Below are 12,945 nucleotides of genomic sequence, written 5' to 3'. Positions count from 1 at the left end.
TTCATATAAAAATTCATTAAAAGCATAATGCCTTCTGATATTCACAGCATAAAACCTGAAGGAACCCTGCTAGCCCACCCGCTTCAATACATAAATAAAGCTGCCAACTTCAAAATTGTATCCTTATTTCTCTCCTAGGAAATGTGACTGGAAAAATGATCTGGGCTGTAGTTTAACACCTCACACAAAGGTACCTTTTCCCCCTCCAACACACCTTAATCAAAGTTTGCGAGCATTTTCAACAAGTGATTCAACGGCCTTTACATTTCAGTTCAAACGTGAACCTTTGTGGCAACGCATTAGTCATAAGAGCCACTAATTAGCTTGCCAGGATGTTTTTAACAGGAGCATGAATTAAATTTGCCTAACAATGCATTGCCTAGAGGTTTTTCTCCTCATTTAAATAATGAAGAACAAATATTTTTAATTTGAGTTTGTTTGTTTGTTTTACATTTATGAAGTTAACAAGAAATAAAATCTGTTCTTTTGTGATGTAAGTGTTCTGGCAATATCGTCCTTTTCACCGCTTTGGTTTGTCAATAAAACTACATTACTTCTGCACCTTTTGGTACTTTAATCACAAATACCAGAACCATGTGTGATTCAACAGCACCCTCTTGTGTGTGCCCTGATGCGCCACACGAACTGTTGCTATGCTACGAAGGACAAGGTTACAAAGTTCACTATCAACAATCATGTAACACGAGCAATATTGCTTTCTTCTCCATCCATAATTGGGCTTAAGTACATTACCTGACTTGACCTCAGATTTCCGTGCACAATATTACAACACCAGTGAAATATACAGCTACTTTTTTATTTGGAAAGAATGTGCATTTCATATAAAAAGCAAACCACAGAATCTCTTTTAAAACAAGATGACTAGATCAGTAAAAACCTTCACCTGGTCTCTGAACCATTGATAAGTTCATAGATAAACAGAGCTATGGAGGAACTCAAGAGTCTTGTTTAGTTTAACAACGGCATACTGCTAATAGAAAGGTGAATGAGTTGATGTGAAGGGATAGTCCTGTCAATCTTTATACATTCTTTGAATGTTTATGATTGCAAAATTATAGACGCTTACTTGTCAGAAGCCTGTTAATTCAAGTCATTCGTATTAGGTTACACAAAGGCAAAAAGGCAAAAATACCAACAGGGTAACCATAGTGAATGTTTCTATTTGGCAAAATGTAATCATTTAGTCTTTGCTTCCTTTAGGCAATTGCATAACTGATTATTTTAGTGCTAAGTAGAGTTTCAGAGTCTCACAAATAAGGACTTATTAAGGACATATTTTAAGAGCAGAAATCTTACCTTACCTTAAGCTTTTATGTGCCTACCTACTCTTTCTTGACATGAATGCCATTTTTATTATTATTAGTGTGGCCGTTTATGCTGTCTGAGCTCAGCTTCCCTTCTGCCATCAATTTCTTGATGTGGTCGTGCGGCCCCTTCCCCATCATGGCTGAAGGATAGCGGTAGGAGCCTCCGATGCGGTCCCACAGGGTGAAGTACTGCCCGTAGTTGTAGTCAAAGAAGAGGTGGTGGTCAGTGTGGTGAGCTGAACCATTGATGATTTTTTCCAACAGGCTGGGCACGCGGTAGTCCCCGTCATGGATGGAGATGGTCCATATGTTGACGAACACGTACAGGGCTAAGTACAGAACCTTGTGTAGAGGGAAGAGGAAGGGGTAGATGTGGTACGGTAGGCCCTGAAGAAATCCATCCACCGGGTGGAAAGCGTGGCTGGCGAACGGAGAGGGGATCTTCCACACATGATGTGGTTTGTGAAAATACTGTATATGAAGGGAAAAGGATGAAAAAAACGGGATTATATATATCAAAGACATGGAATATACACCTTTTTCATATTTTCTGTAGGGGGAAATCTACACAATTATTCAGAATGGTTTTAAATATGGAAAAATGTGTTATATTGAGAACACTTTTATTGGTAGCAGAAAGCATATTCAAAATCAGAAACAAACGGTGTCATATTGTGACCCATACAGGTGGGTCATTCTTACTATGTACCCATAATATGGATGGTAATATGGTGGATAAAATTAACAAATTCACAATAAAATATAAATATCAGATGAAAAATAAATAATAATAATCAGTTGACGTATTAAAATCTGTGAAAACTAAAGCTATACAGAAATTTAAAAAGCAAAAAAAATTTTAAACGACAAAAGCACATCAAATTTGCAAACACTAAAATTATAAAATATAGTAATAATTCTAAATAACACTGTTCTAAAATACAAATAGATTTTTTCTTTATTGTTTACTTTCTCATAATTTTCAAAGCATGTTTTCTTGGGAATATTGTTTTAATTGGCTAATATGTTTTTCCTGCGTCCTTAATATAATCCTGTTTTTTGTAATATTACTCTTTCTCCTCTTTTTTTTTTACCCACTGTTAAACCAAATTATAATTATGCCTTGCATTATCATTCATCTTAAATACCTTATATATCAACTTGTGGTGAAGGAATCTGTGGATCCAGTAAATGCACATGTCAGTGAAAAACAGGAAAGAGACCATGCTGAAAATAAGCCCTGTCCAACCTGAAAAAAACAAGAATAAATGGTAACACTTTACTTGAAGGGGTGTGCATAAGACTAACATGACACCTTCATAATCATGACATGGCAGATGTCATAAATATGAAGGATGTCTTATGCATGTTTATGACAAGTGTCAACTTGACATTACCAAGGCAACATAAATGGTCATAAACATGACATAGCAGATGAATTATCAAACTTCAGAAAGCACTTAGCTTTATGGGTTAGCATTGCATTAAACTGTCAGGTGGTTGGTTTTGACATTGGCTGTCATGAAGCCATTATAACTGTGTCATGAATGTTTTTCTTGACCTCAAGTACAGTGGTACAAATTTAATTTGTCATTAAAATGTTATAATGGCTTCATGACAGCCAATGTCAAAACCAACCACATGGCAGATTAATGAAATGTTAACCCCTAAAGCCTAAGTGGTTTCTTAAGTTTGATAATTAATCTGCTATGTCATGTTTATGACATATTTATGACAGGGTGTGTTGTCTTAGTAATGTCAAGTTGCCATAACAAAGACATCTCACACAATGTCATATTTGCATTAAAAATGTCATAATTGAGCGAATGACACTTAATGACAGTTGTCATAAACATGCATAAGACCTCCTTCATATTTATGGCATGTGTCATGTCATGATTATGACGGTGTCATGTCAGTCTTATGCACACCCCTTCAAGTAAAGTGTTACCAATCCACTTGACAAAGCAAAGACTTTGTCCATGTATCACTTGTTTAGCACAAACTTTGATTGGCATTTATGAACACAGCTCTATTCTCTTACCGAGGGGTGATTCATCGACTCTGTCGTACAGTTTGCTGTATCCTCTCACCTCAGCAAAAAACAACGCTACTGTAGGTATGCTGATATAGGGCAAAGACCACAAAGCATACTTTATTTCACGTTGCACCTGGTTCTATTGACAAAAAAACAAACAAACAAAAAACAAAACATTAATTCTTTCCTCTGATGCGAAACAGAAAAAGACACTGTAGGTTGCTAGATGCATAAACAAACCTCCAAAAATTGAGGGTGTTGCATTAATTTGTGGTCAAAAACGAAGTAGTAGCACAAAGCACCCAGGCCTAGATAAAAGATGGCAGCACCCAGGTTGGTGACCACCATCAAACCGATGATCTGTCGCAGAGGCTCGTCCTCGGGCCATGATGAGGGATACACATATGGAGTGAAGAAGTAATCATCTGCTACGTTCAACAAAAGGTCCATCTTTGACCTTAAAAGATGGCCAGAAGAAGTGGGATTAACTGTCTATAATGTGACTAAAGAAGGCAGCTTCAAATTAAATCATCACTGCTGTATAACGTTACTGTATTGTAAAGAAAAAAAGAATGATTAAAAGAAACACTGAGGGGGAAGAAACAAGAAACACTCAAGTGCACTTTCCCCAATATTGTAAACAATAACTTTGTACTTCCAAAAGACAAAATGATTTAGAAAAAAGATTATACAGAATGAATGAAAAGTCTATGTTGTTGTTAATAATAGATGTTAGTAGCTAAAAGAAAATGCTGTAATTGTACGAAACAATCAGCTCACCTGTATTGGTGTTTTTGAAGACACGCCAGAGAAGAAAATATCTGAGGTTAAAGCCCTCACAGAGGCCGTCCTTCTGCTTTCACTGAAGAAACACAAACAGACGCAGCCAATGGCGGCTCACTTCCTCACAGCGCGAGCCCGTTTCTTGACAGCTCATTGGTCGATGCGAAATCTGGTCATGGCGTTAGTGATAGGAAGTCCAACTCCTTTCCACGAATCGGTTCTTTTGAACAGTTCAATTCAAAGAACCGGTTGAAACAGATTCAATGATTGTTTGATGTCTTGACATAATTGGGTCATCATGTGTCCCTTACGTTCAATTGTTTCAGTAAATCTGTATGAGGCACACACCTTGTTCTCGTTTAAGTTTTATTATTATTAAGATATTTATTGTAATTGTATCTGCCCTAGTTCATTTTGTTGTAGCCATGTGTCAGCTCATAAAATATATACATTTTTAATTCAAATATAATATGTATTTACAATTAATTTAATTGTACTTAAATTCATCTATTGTCTGCAAAGTTGTTGTGCGTTTTAGTAAAACCAATTCTGTATAGAACTGTCATGCAAAATTTCTAGTGCGTCTTGTTCGTACCAATTCGTGGAAGATTCAATCAGACGAGGTTTATGAACCGGCTCAACAGATTCATTGAAAAGATCTGGGGTGCGTTTCCCGAAAGCATCGTTGGCCAACTATGGTCGCAAGTTCCGTCGTTACCAATAGAGTTCAATGGACATTGCGATGAACTTGCGACCATAGTTGGCCAACGATGCTTTCGGGAAACGCACCCCTGGTCACAAATTGTACGTCGCTGTATGGCGTTACAAATGAATCAGAGTAAATTAAAGAAACACTGTGATTACTCGGTTTTATTAATCCAGGTGCATTATCGACTACATGATGTTGTATGCTCAAATATAAATAGGAGCTATGCGGTCTAATGAATAGACCGTCTCTGCGTCATCAGACAGCGACGCAACAAACAGCTGCGCTGGGCATAAGACTGTACGGATTTGTATTCTTACGTTCACAACATGTACTGCACTACATACACTACATAACTTACGATTATGTGATTTAACGTAGTTTGATCTTATGATTGTGTACCAAAGTCGGATCATGGACAGTGAAGTACAGAGAGATGGAAGAGTTCTTGATCTCACAGACGATGCCTGGAGAGAAGACAGACTGCCTTATGAGGACGTGACGATCCCACTGGTGAGAATTCATATTTACAGTTTTGATATGTGCCTTCCGAATTACGTACATCAAAATTTAACATGGCAATGATTGGCTCGTACTGTAAGTACTGCAGTCAGCAGTGAAATATGCACATCAAATTGTTTATTTTTCCTCATTTGCACAACATATAGGCCTAGTCTGGGGTGCGTTTCCCGAAAGCATCGTTGGCCAACTATGGTCGCATGTTCCGTCGTTACCAATAGAGTTCAATGGACATTGCGATGAACTTGCGACCATAGTTGGCCAACGATGCTTTCGGGAAACGCACCCCTGATCAGTTACATATTTCACACGTGGAAATATTTGAATTAGACGATTTGAGCACTTTATATTTGTATTATGTTTTCCATAAATTGCCTCTAAGCCTATCGTATGATGATTTAACTCTTAATCTCTTTTCTGAAAGAGTGAACTTCCTGAAGCAGAACAAGACAACGGCGGATCAACCGAGTCAGTCAAAGAACAAGAGATGAAGTGGTCAGATCTCGCCCTGCAAAGTTTGCATGAAAACACCCCAAACATCGGCAGTTAGATGGGAAGGCTCTGTCCTCTCCAACTGATCCTTCTGTGGGTGATCTGATCCAAGATTTATTTATAATAGAAAGAACTCGGGCTCGTTTCTGAAAATATGACATTGAATAACTGTGCCACTGTGATTTTCATTAAAAGGGTTTCATTGTTTTGATATCAGAAGAACTAAATAAAATGTTTAAAATTGAAGTGCAGTATCAATCCATTTGAGTTGTGTGCTAGGTGTTTAAACTGCCAGACATTTGTCTCTCTCACAATTTACAAAATGTTCAAGGTTTCAGATTAGTTCTCTAAAATGCACAATACTTCTTTCAGTTTTCTTAGTTGCAACCTACAATTAATCAAAAGTGACAGTAAAGACAAGTTAGAAAATATTCTTATTTCAAATAAACGCTGGTCTTTGAATTTTCTATTCATCAAAAAATCCGGAATTTTTTTATTTTTATCAAGGTTTCCAAAAAATAACTCTCAAAAACTTTTTTTTTAAGCACCAAGTCAGCATATTAATGATTTTCTGAAGGATCAAGTGACACTATAATGGCTGCTGAAAATTAAGCTTTGTCTTCACATGAATAAATTATGTATTAAACCATAAAAAGTTATTTTAAATTGTAATATTTCACAATATTACTGTTTTTACTGTATTTTATCAAATAAATGCAGCCTTTGTGAGCATCAGACTTTCAGGGTACGTTTACACGACAACGATGTACTAAAAACAAGTGTTTTTCCTTTGCTTTTTTCATGTACAGACAACAATGTTGTCAAAACGATCCCTGTTTAGAAGGATCCATGAAAACTACTAAAACACTGTATTATTCATGCCAGGCCAGTAGTTGGCGATGTCACTTTGTAAAGAAATATTGCGCGCATGCATGTGACATCAGTTTTCACAAATTCACATTTTTGTAGTTTACACAGAGACGATAACAGTATCGTTTTCAAAAACTTGTACTTTGAAACCCAATTTAAAAAGCTTGCATTTTAAATGAATGGTCAAAACGCATGGAAAAAAAGTTTAACGTTTTTAGTTGAAAATGGTGGGCGTGCAAACATCGACACATCTTACCAACCTCAAATTTTTGAAAGGTAGTGTACATTAGACTGATTGCAGGGACAGCCATCCTTATACTGCAGTACACATAATATGAAACTCAAATGCAATTAGTCACTGGAAATATAATGCAAGCAAGCATGAAATAGCTAATAATTGAATTAAATGCATAAGCAGTAAAGAATGGAATCAATAAATCATTCCTTCTCAGGCTAAGCTTAATTTTATTTGGGTTCAAAAGGTGACACTGAAATTCTCCAAGTGTTATCACAAATATATTTGAACCATGGCTAACTAAGAGCATATTATGTTTCAGTCATTGCCAACATGTATAATACTTTCTTGGTATTACAGAAATATGTGTTCAGCTAGGTGGGTCCTTAGGCAGATGTGTATAGGTTTGGGGGAGTACGAACAAATAGCTATAGAGTTACAGTACAATGGCTTGAGATTAACATATCAAATGCAATCTTGATTGAGATTTTTTATACAACAATCCATTTCGCAGCCAAATTAAATCAAGACTGTAGCTGTATTATATTACAGATTTATGTTGTATGAAGTATTTGTTACTGAGAAAAATAGTAAAGTTGATTTATTTGTAAACTATACTTGAAAATAAAATATTATTCCCCAAAAATGTGCATTCAAAGACTAAATGTCATCGCGGCCAAAAGAAATCAGACTGCAGGGCAATAAAAGCTTGATTAAATTAGGCCATGAGGCTTTAATGCTAATGTTTAGGGGTCAAGTCCTCATGAGGAGAATGCAGGCATGGAGATGCTGCATTAAAATTTCAGTTTGGTCCCATAAAATAGAGGTTACATATGAATGCCTTTATTTTTTTTGCACACTAGCCACCCAACCATTTTTTTTTCACAGTCTATAACAAACAAAAACAAAAAACGAGAAAACACAGCATATTAACTGTCAATCATAAAAATGCTGGCAAAATAAGAATGAACTTCATAAGACTTGGCAAAACACAAAAACATGTTATCAGGGAATCAACCACAAACATACAAATTATGCCATTGCGAGCTTGGGCTCACTTGAATACTCAAACATGAATTTTAAAGTTATCGCTACGCAATAATAATAATTACTGTCTGACAGAACGGTAACATGCAATGACTTAGCAAAAGAACAAAACTGGGTCCACTGATCATAAACTGTCCTTTTAAATTACTAAAATATAGGTTTATCTCCATCTGACAGAATCATTCTGAGAGCATTGTACATCGTCCTCATTGTAAACGCACAAAGTTAAGCAGACTTAAATGAATGAGTTTTCAGGTAAGTGGTTCCCCTTACAGAAGAAAAGTTATGGATCTATGTAAAATTTAGTAATACAGTTTGTTACAAAAATGTAAGTATGGCACTGGTCTTAAATCAGTCAGATACATATTTTAATCACTTAATGTATCAAAAGCTCCCTTTCAATAACATTTCTCTGAAAGGGGAGAGAAAATGAGTCACTTCACACAGGCACTCTCACTTTCAGTCATTCTCCAACACCTTCATGAATACTTCTGCAATCAAATCCACATTCATTGTTTGGTCCCTCAAACAACAAAGAGCAACCTATCCAACATAGTTCAGTCAAACCTGGTCAAGTTTTCAAATGAAGAAAGAAATCCAGTTGCTTGTGATTAAACCCTATCATACATAATAGTAATGGCACAGTTTGGACAAAATGAAAAAATGCACATTTTGGGCCTCCAACCTGAAGGCAGAAAATTAAGAATTTCATGTACCACCTAGTTGTAGTGTAAAATTAAGGTAGGTTGACTTAAACAGGGGTTCCTTTCCACTGTTACTGTAACATCCAGAAAGTACACAATAAGGTACACAGAACTGTTCTGTAAAAGATAGATTACATGCATTTCTAAAATGCAAACCTTTACACTTCATTTATACCCCATCCCAGACCTTTTCAAAGAAATAACACAGAGCTAAATAATCCCTTATATCCAGTAGTACTTTTCAGATATACATCATTTCAGATATACATCTGGTTATGATTTATGTACCATTTGTCAATATCGCAGAGTATCTACAGTATATAACAAGTTATATCTCCATGTTTAAACAACCAAAATTATGGTACATTCAGTTCAGTAAAAAGTCTTTAACATTTCTTTGTACATTTAAAAAAAATGAAACTGAATGTAAACAGTCAGGCGGCAGTCCACTGTCCCGCAGAGGCTGCCGAATTATTATAATTATTATTGACTCCAACAATAATGTTCCAAATCTATCCCATTTGTCATTAAATGCCTGTTCATTCTGCATTTATCTCTGTCTCTGGCCTCTGCACTGAAAGCTCAGCTTGTATGAAGGCGCCCTGTCCTAAGGCTGTGGAGTATGCACGGTTACTGTGTGGAGTTGAGAAACCAGGGCTATGATAGGAGCTAGAACCACTCCGATTAGCTAGTGAGGTTTGGGACGGAGGTACCGGATGGTAGTCATCCAGGTTGTCGTAGTGTGACTGTGAAGTAACAGCGCCTTGTCTTTGCCCCTGTGACTGATGGGAGTAGGATCCACTGTGGTCTCCATCTGAATTGTCTGGTAAATGTGCGGGAAGACTAGACAGGTTGTAATGCTGCCGCTCTCTAACACTATGGGATCTCTCAGGCTTGGGTGGAGGAGCTGGCTTCACAGGAACTGCTTGTTCATCTTCACTGGCGCTGCTTGTGGCTTTAACCCTGCATATGTGGCGATCCAAATCGGACCTTTCGTAGCGAGGCTGGGCACTCCTGCTCTCCGAGTGTTCCTGCCAATGTTTACTGCTCAGTTGCTTTTCCCCTGGCTCAAACTTTGGGTCAAGATGGCTACCCTCTGGTAAGTGCTGCAGACTTCGTGGTGGAAGTTGCGATTGATGTGAATGGATGGATGAGTAGGTCCTGGAGCTGCCCTGTTTGGCGGTTTGGTCCCCCATTCCATTTCCGTGGCAGTGCTTCTCTGTTTCCATATACAACAGGACATCTGGATCGGAGATCAAGTGCCTGGGAGCATGCTGAGATCCAGGAACAATATTGTATCTCGGCTCCTTGCTTTCGGTGGTCATCAATACAGTTTTGCCAGGATCTGATTTGCTGCGCAAGTGTAACATGTCTATATCCACTGGCATGTAGGGCCCCACATTGTCATACTGAGACATAATAGAACCCTTCACCTTTTGCCTAGCTCTGCTTTCCCTGCGGATAGAGTGTATGCGAAGCCTCTCTGCTTCCTCTGGGTCCCACGCAAAGTAAATATTTCCCTTTGAACCACCGTAAGGTGGCATGTCCCTGCTTACGAAGCTATGCTCCTTTAAAGGAATGAAATGACGTGAAAGGTAGTGGTAGCCTCCAGATTTGGCTCCAGATCGAAGTAGAGGGGCACTGTCCCGACCACTGAAGGAATGGACATGCCGTAAACGGATCGTACCGTAATGGTCCACATCATAGAAAGGGGCATCCAGAACATGAGAACCAGAGTAGGGGCTGTAGCGGTACTGAACTCTTCCATTCTCAAAGTAAGGCTGCAGTTGTGTGACATGATAATCAGCTTGAGAGGGCGGCTGGTGAGACTTGCAGTGGTAGACTGGGCGCTGATAGTAAAATAACTCATCATCTGGTGGAACCTCAGTTCTGTTGACTGGCATTGAGCGGATAGCCGTGGGGGGCACATGTAGGGAGTGGACCCTGCGGATTGTTGGGTACACGGTAGGTCCATCTACCTGGCTGTAGCCATGGGAGTGGTGCACTGAACTTGGAGAAACGTACTCACCTCTCGGTGGGCCACGAGATTTGATGGACTGGTGGTAGGACCTGGGTCCAATCGTATTGTATCGCCCATCACCGTGGCCTCTATAAGAAATCTGTGGCTCTGATTTCGACACGTAAGAAACGTGAGGTGGGACACTCTCTGGCCGGTAATGGTACCCTATTGTAGCCTGACCAGAAGTGGTTACCCGCTGATGGTAATATGCCTCTGCAGTGGGCTCCAATAGGGCTGCCTCCCCTTTTGAGTGGTAAATATAACCTGATTGATGAGTGGAAGACCTGTGGTGAGGTGGATGAGATTGTGGGGGAGTCTCGTCCACTGAGCCCCTCATGGATGTCTCTAAGATGGCATGAAAGTTGGCGGGGTTTGCTGCCTCAGTGTTGCAGAGAGCCGCCATTGCTAGTTTACTTTCAATCGAGCGAACAGGGGGTGTTGGCGGTGTCACTCCCTGAGTGTGGTGTTGAGGAGCGCTATCTCCCTTCGGATGGACAGGCTTTATGGCTTCCCATGGTTTTTCCACAGGATCAAGAGGTGCTGCCGGGGTTGGCGCAACTCTAGCATTGGGCTGCGATCTGGGCTGAAATTGAGGCTGTGCTTGTGACTGAGAATGAGGCTGAACTTGGGGTTGAGACCGAAACGAGGCATTAGGTTGAATCTGTATTTGAGGCTGAGGCTGAAGAATTGCGACCAGTTGATCTGCCGCCTTTGTGGATTTCAGTGGCAGGAGCGTTTCAGTCATACGGATCTAAGGATTAAACCCAAACAAACACTGTTAGATATCTTACATATTTTCCTTTGATATTTACATGTGCTGTAAATTTTGTTACTGATAACAATACCAGAATAATGATCGAATTATTCTTGATAACAATTTTGATACAATATGACAAATCTGAAATGTCATACAACATCATAACCCCCTTAGCAGACAAACAGCAATAATGCTTAACCCCCAGGGGTCAACCACCTCGCTTTTTTTCTTATCAGTGCGAAAGAGACTCAAATAACTCCATCGATTTTTGTCATACAGATAAGTGTTATACATAAATAAAAGTAGACATTTCATAGTTTTGAATTGTGTACACTCACGATAAAAACAAAATGTTGTGCTTTTCGTAAAATAAAGAAAATAAACATGATGCACGTTCTGCCGTCTCAGTGTGAAGTCCATTCTGAAAAGCTTGAAGTGTCTATTTTTAAATGAAGTAATATAAGAGCAAATATTCTCTGTTTAAGTAATCTGTATGAAACCAACGAGAGGTACAGTTTCTCAAGCGTCTGCTCATTATCTGTAATGTGACCACACCCACGCACGCACAAGCGATTCACATGCTAATAGTCCACGTGAAGGAATGCGAACCTGTAAACGCCCCCATCACCTCAAAACAAAGCATCAAACTTCATCATTCCTCTGTTTTTCATTGAGTTTGGAAGACACACTGTGAGTTTACCTTGGATTTGCCGCAGAAGAATAAGAACGTGATTTTAAGATAAGAAAGATTTTTAAGGTAAGAAATGTATTCTCTATTATATTAGTTGTTATTATACACATTGTACTAGTTGAACAGTTGCCAGACTAAAATGTATGAAATCAATGGAAACTATATATGAAATATGAACTATAGACAGGTAGGCAACCTTTCAATGCTAAATAAATATACATGCATGACACAAGGATGTTTCTATGCTCTATAATATAAAACACAGCATGATATAAAAGTAGGCTAGTATGAGTGTTTACACTAACATGATGAATATTAGAATGTTTAGACCAGTGTTTACTGTTAAATACTATGTTTGTGGATATCTGCTTAAACGTAGATGTTTATAATGTGCTAACAATAACAAAACAGCTTTCTTACACAAAAAATACAAACAGCTTTCTTACACAAAACATGTCTTACAAATTTTAAATCAATATATTGTTTTGTGTGAATGAGTGGGCAGGAATTTTTTTTTTTTTTAACATCGTTTTGAAGCTAAAATTCTAGGCTACATGATTTTCAAAAAGTCTTGTGAACAAATATTCAGTATGGGTTTTATGGCGTTATTTCAGTGACTTTATTTTTCCCCCCCTACAAACCACACATAAACGTAATTTTCTCAAACTTTTACACAGATGCTGCTCACATATTATTGTAACAGAGTTTGTGCTGAATACAGTGTAATCAGACTTTAGCCATGAAAATGTTACAAG

At 38.3% G+C, this 12,945-nt stretch overlaps 3 protein-coding genes across 7 annotated transcripts in view; 1 reads left to right on the top strand and 2 right to left on the bottom strand.

The window, feature by feature from the left end:
• Window positions 1–803: 803 nt before the first annotated feature.
• On the bottom strand, window positions 804–4,249 carry sc5d (sterol-C5-desaturase). The gene is made up of 5 exons (XM_084387917.1): window positions 4,147–4,249; window positions 3,607–3,823; window positions 3,373–3,505; window positions 2,477–2,577; window positions 804–1,799 (listed from the first exon to the last, which is right to left on the bottom strand). Exons 2-5 carry the CDS (start codon window positions 3,814–3,816, stop codon window positions 1,344–1,346), a joined length of 900 nt encoding a protein of 299 aa, XP_084244043.1. The 5' UTR covers window positions 3,817–3,823; window positions 4,147–4,249; the 3' UTR covers window positions 804–1,343.
• A 622-nt stretch (window positions 4,250–4,871) lies between these two features.
• Window positions 4,872–6,112, top strand: anapc13 (anaphase promoting complex subunit 13). Its single transcript, XM_084388244.1, has 3 exons — window positions 4,872–5,155; window positions 5,263–5,368; window positions 5,799–6,112. Exons 1-3 carry the CDS (start codon window positions 5,091–5,093, stop codon window positions 5,922–5,924), a joined length of 297 nt encoding a protein of 98 aa, XP_084244370.1. The 5' UTR covers window positions 4,872–5,090; the 3' UTR covers window positions 5,925–6,112.
• A 1,686-nt stretch (window positions 6,113–7,798) lies between these two features.
• Window positions 7,799–12,945, bottom strand: part of arhgap32b (Rho GTPase activating protein 32b) — a 106,180-nt gene continuing 101,033 nt past the window's right edge. For all 5 annotated transcript variants that reach the window (XM_084388239.1, XM_084388240.1, XM_084388241.1 and 2 more), the window contains one exon: window positions 7,799–11,493. In XM_084388239.1, coding sequence (XP_084244365.1) covers window positions 9,262–11,493 — 2,232 coding nt within the window. In that variant the 3' untranslated portion in view covers window positions 7,799–9,261. The remainder of the gene's footprint in view (window positions 11,494–12,945) is intronic.

The sequence above is a fragment of the Rutilus rutilus genome (assembly GCF_951802725.1).
Source record: "Rutilus rutilus genome assembly, chromosome: 18".
Classification (NCBI taxonomy): Eukaryota; Metazoa; Chordata; class Actinopteri; order Cypriniformes; family Leuciscidae; genus Rutilus; species Rutilus rutilus.
This window is presented reverse-complemented; position numbering and strand designations above follow the sequence as displayed.

Excerpts from the sequence above, each read along its gene's own strand:
- sc5d (XM_084387917.1), bottom strand. The coding sequence starts at position 3,816 with ATGGACCTTTTGTTGAACGTAGCAGATGATTACTTCTTCACTCCATAT. Across the intron at positions 2,578-3,372 it reads AGTCGATGAATCACCCCTCG|GTTGGACAGGGCTTATTTTC; the intron begins GTAAGAGAATAG and ends TGTTTTTTTCAG. Across the intron at positions 1,800-2,476 it reads ACCACAAGTTGATATATAAG|TATTTTCACAAACCACATCA; the intron begins GTATTTAAGATG and ends CTTCATATACAG.
- anapc13 (XM_084388244.1), top strand. The coding sequence starts at position 5,091 with ATGAATAGACCGTCTCTGCGTCATCAGACAGCGACGCAACAAACAGCT. Across the intron at positions 5,156-5,262 it reads GCTGCGCTGGGCATAAGACT|TCGGATCATGGACAGTGAAG; the intron begins GTACGGATTTGT and ends TGTGTACCAAAG. Across the intron at positions 5,369-5,798 it reads AGGACGTGACGATCCCACTG|AGTGAACTTCCTGAAGCAGA; the intron begins GTGAGAATTCAT and ends CTTTTCTGAAAG.